Genomic DNA, 4,041 nt, shown 5'->3' on the forward strand with positions numbered 1-4,041 from the left:
GAAATCAAGAAAATACCTAAGATCGTACGGATTACAAGATTAAAGTGTTAGTTTCATGACAATAACACTCGGTGTGTGGATTTTTTATTTTGGCTTTTCTGTGTAATCAAGCTCTTTTGTCTTTGAATTACTTCCGTTTTATTTTAATGTCTTATAGAAATTCCTTTATGAGTTCTCATTTTTTAGAGTTAAGCTAAATTAGTTGGATTTGAATTAAAAAAAATGTCTAAATCACATAATTTGCCATATTAAAATTTTAATCTCGTGACATTAAGATATTAGTTCAGAGAAAGACATCAAATTAATTAACTTGTAAACCAATACAAACTAATTAAATAAAATTAAAATATTAATTGAATCAACTATTAAATTAATTTATTTAATTAAAATATACAAATTCATCCTACCAACAAATAAATAACTTCGTCGATTCCACCACCTAGTTAATAAATTAAATTACTCTTACGTTAACTCGGTAATAATGAAATCAAACACGTACTTTATCGTTTCATTTAAAAAAAAAAAAAGACGCGAACTTGATCGAATAAAACCCGAAACACAAAAATGTCGTTTACACTTTTTTAACTCACGAGTGTCGATCTTGTTAACGTTCTTCTTCTTATTTTTTTTAATAAAATTTTTTTGTCACGAACTCAGTTCGAGACCTCACTGTCTGAAAAACCAATCAGACAACGACGTTGTTTTTGGTTCCCTTCTCCTTCTTACAGATCACAAACCAGAGGACCCTGTAAAAAGTCTAAACCAAACCCAGAGAGAAGGAGAAAAAAAGCTTTAAAAAAAGGCCTTATCATGGTGGCTGGTAAGGTAAAATTAGCAATGGGTTTAACAAAATCACCTTCAAACCCAAACCCAAAAGCTTCCTCTAAATCGTCATTGCCGTCTCCATCTCCAAGTTCGGCTACTAAAAACACCAGTTCCCAAAAAGCTGTTACTTCACGTTCTTCATTTGGAGTTTATTTCCCACGCTCGTCGGCTCAGGTACAGCCTCGGCCACCGGATGTGGCGGAGCTCCTACGGTTGGTCGAAGAGTTGAGGGAACGTGAGTCTAGGTTGAAAACGGAGGTTTTGGAACTCAAGCTTTTGAAAGAAACGGCAGCCATTGTTCCGAAGCTTGAAAACGAGATCGTTTTGAAAAATGAAGAACTGGAACGAGCTTTGAAAGAGGTTGAGAATCTGAGGAAGGAAAATGGGAGGTTGAAAATCATGGTGGAGGAAATGAGAGGCAAAGTTGAAGAAGAAAAGGAAGGAAAGGATAGGAAAGTGAGGGAAATGGAGGAAGAGATGAAGAAAACGGCGCCGTTTAGAGGCGAATGCGTTGAGAACTTGAGGAAGGAAAATGAGAAGTTGAAAATGGTGGTGGAGGAAATGAGAGGAAAAGTTGAAGGAGAGAAGGAGATGAAGAGAACGGCGTCGTTTAGAGGTGAAAACGACGACAATTTCTCTTCTTCGCAGCGGTATCAAGGGTTAATTGAAGTCAGTGTGAAATCAAATCTGATTAAGAATTTGAAGAGAAATCACAGTAAATGTACGGACACTAAAGTTGAGAGCTCGGAGTTTAAAAGAGAGGAACTCGAAGTCGAAACCGACAGACCGAGTCACTCGGAGGAACTCCTTGAGTCGAACGGCAGATCTCGTGTCCCTAGGGTTCCAAAGCCACCGCCGAGGCCTTCGTTATCTTCGTCAACTTCATGTACAGAGAAGCAAATCCCTCCTCCTCCTCCGCCGCCGGCAGTGAAGCAAGTTGCACCGCCTCCTCCACCACATTCGTTACTCAAAGCTATAGCTCCGCCACCACCTCCGCCGCCTCAGAAGGGGATGAAGACGGTTGCGGCGAAAGTGAGGAGAGTTCCGGAGGTTGTGGAGTTTTATCACTCGATTATGCGGAGGGATTCAAAGAGAGATGCCGGCGGGTGTAACGTGCCGGAAGCTTTACCGGCAACGGCGAATGCGAGGGATATGATTGGGGAGATCGAGAATCGGTCAGCTTATTTGCTAGCGGTGAGTTCCTGTTTCCGGTTTTCGTTTATTTTACGATAATGCCACTGTGAATAGGCATGATCTTTGGTGGTGGTCCGCGACTTTATTGCTCTCGTTTGATTATTTATTGCTAGTTTAGATAAGACAGTACTTAGATTCGATGGTGGAATTTATTAATACTTAATAAGGTTAATTTTACTATTAGACCCTATATTTTATAAAAGTTATGGATTTTGTTCCTCTATGTTAATTTAGTCATTTTAGTCCTCACCACCCGTTAAATCTGATGAAGTAAATATAATAACATATTATTAAATCTGATGAAGTAAATATAATAACATATGCTAATGTCACATATTACTCACTAAAATTTAATTAATATTTTAATGACTGTTATTTACATCAAAACTAGAATTTAAAAAGTAGGACTTAAAATGGTTCTATTAAAAATATAGACTAAATCTAACTGATATTGTTTGAGTCAATACTAAAATTTTAACTTTGAAAAAATATAGGCACTAATTTAATCAAATTAAAGTCTACAACTTTCACAAAGTACGAGGAGTAATAACAGATTTTATCCAATTAATAACAAATAAACAGATAACATAAGGGCAATTAATCGACCCACATTGTTTGGTTCCATTAAGTCGGTGGGTTGGGTTATTGAATCAGCTTTTGTGATTATTTTGCAGATAAAAACAGATGTAGAAACACAAGGAGATTTCATAAGGTTTTTGATAAAAGAAGTTGTGAATGTTTCGTTTACCGATATCGAAGATGTTGTCCCTTTTGTTAAATGGCTAGACGATGAGCTCTCCTACTTGGTAACCTTTCGTTTTTTCATTAATACGACGCTTCTGGTTTTCGGTTTTCGTTTCAACTTTAATTGTTTATTTAGGTCGACGAAAGAGCCGTGCTAAAACATTTCGAATGGCCGGAGCAGAAGGCTGATGCCTTACGCGAGGCAGCATTCGGCTACTGTGATCTCAAGAAACTAGAATCCGAGGCCGCATCATTTAGGGATGACGCTAGGCAACCTTGCGGTTCGGCTCTTAAGAAGATGCAGGCTCTGCTTGAAAAGTAAATAATATATCAAACTCCTTTTGCTTTTAGTTGCTTTCATCAGTTCATTCGTATTCAAGTTATTACTGACATAATCGCAGGCTCGAGCTCGGTGTTTACAACCTCTCTCGGATGAGAGAATCCGCAACCAAGAGATACAAAGGTTTCGGGATTCCTACGTATTGGATGCTTGAAACCGGAATTGTGAGCCAGGTAATTTAAGAATGTAAATCAAGATACAGGTAACTTCAAGAAAAATAAAGACTCGGACACGATAGGAAAAGAAGAAAACCGGATTCTTTAAGTTGGATAATGACTGCATATCATTATATTTATTATCATCGGAGTTCGACGATGCTTTCTATATCCATCTGAATTAGGCACGAACTTTGTATGAACTTATGCTCCAACTTATTAAACGTCGATGAATTATCGCAGATCAAGCTAGCGTCAGTGAAACTAGCAATGAAGTACATGAGAAGAGTATCTGCTGAGCTCGAAGCTGTCGGGGGTGGACCCGAAGAAGAAGAGCTGATTGTTCGAGGCGTTAGATTCGCGTTCCGTGTACATCAGGTTAACGACATTCTCATTAATTCATACGAGTTTAATCTACCAACTTTTCTTTTTCAAGGATTGAGAAGATAATTAAAAAAAGAAACCGTATTTTTGTTTTATGGACAGTTTGCCGGAGGATTTGACGTCGAAACGATGAGAGCTTTCCAGGAGTTGAGAGACAAAGCGAGATCGTGCCATGTACAATGCCAAAACCCACACCAGAAATTGATTTGCAGGTCAACACCATGTTAATCTCTGTAGCAAACTCAGCTACAGAGCGAGTCCCTTGCTAATGTTTGTGAATACAATAGTAGATGCTATTTATTTATCCACACATTCAACACATTCAATTCATTACTAAGTGCATAACCCCGATCCAACAGTTAAATTTATTAATATAATTTCACTTGTTATGCATATAAA

General features: G+C 37.8%; 1 protein-coding gene across 1 annotated transcript; it reads left to right on the forward strand.

Annotated features, from left to right (window-relative positions):
* Positions 1–503: 503 nt before the first annotated feature.
* On the forward strand, positions 504–4,041 carry LOC108457834 (protein CHUP1, chloroplastic-like). The gene is made up of 6 exons (XM_017756999.2): positions 504–2,019; positions 2,694–2,825; positions 2,900–3,081; positions 3,165–3,276; positions 3,502–3,636; positions 3,745–4,041. Exons 1-6 carry the CDS (start codon positions 811–813, stop codon positions 3,868–3,870), a joined length of 1,896 nt encoding a protein of 631 aa, XP_017612488.1. The 5' UTR covers positions 504–810; the 3' UTR covers positions 3,871–4,041.

This window comes from Gossypium arboreum, chromosome 9, assembly GCF_025698485.1.
Source record: "Gossypium arboreum isolate Shixiya-1 chromosome 9, ASM2569848v2, whole genome shotgun sequence".
NCBI lineage: Eukaryota > Viridiplantae > Streptophyta > Magnoliopsida > Malvales > Malvaceae > Gossypium > Gossypium arboreum.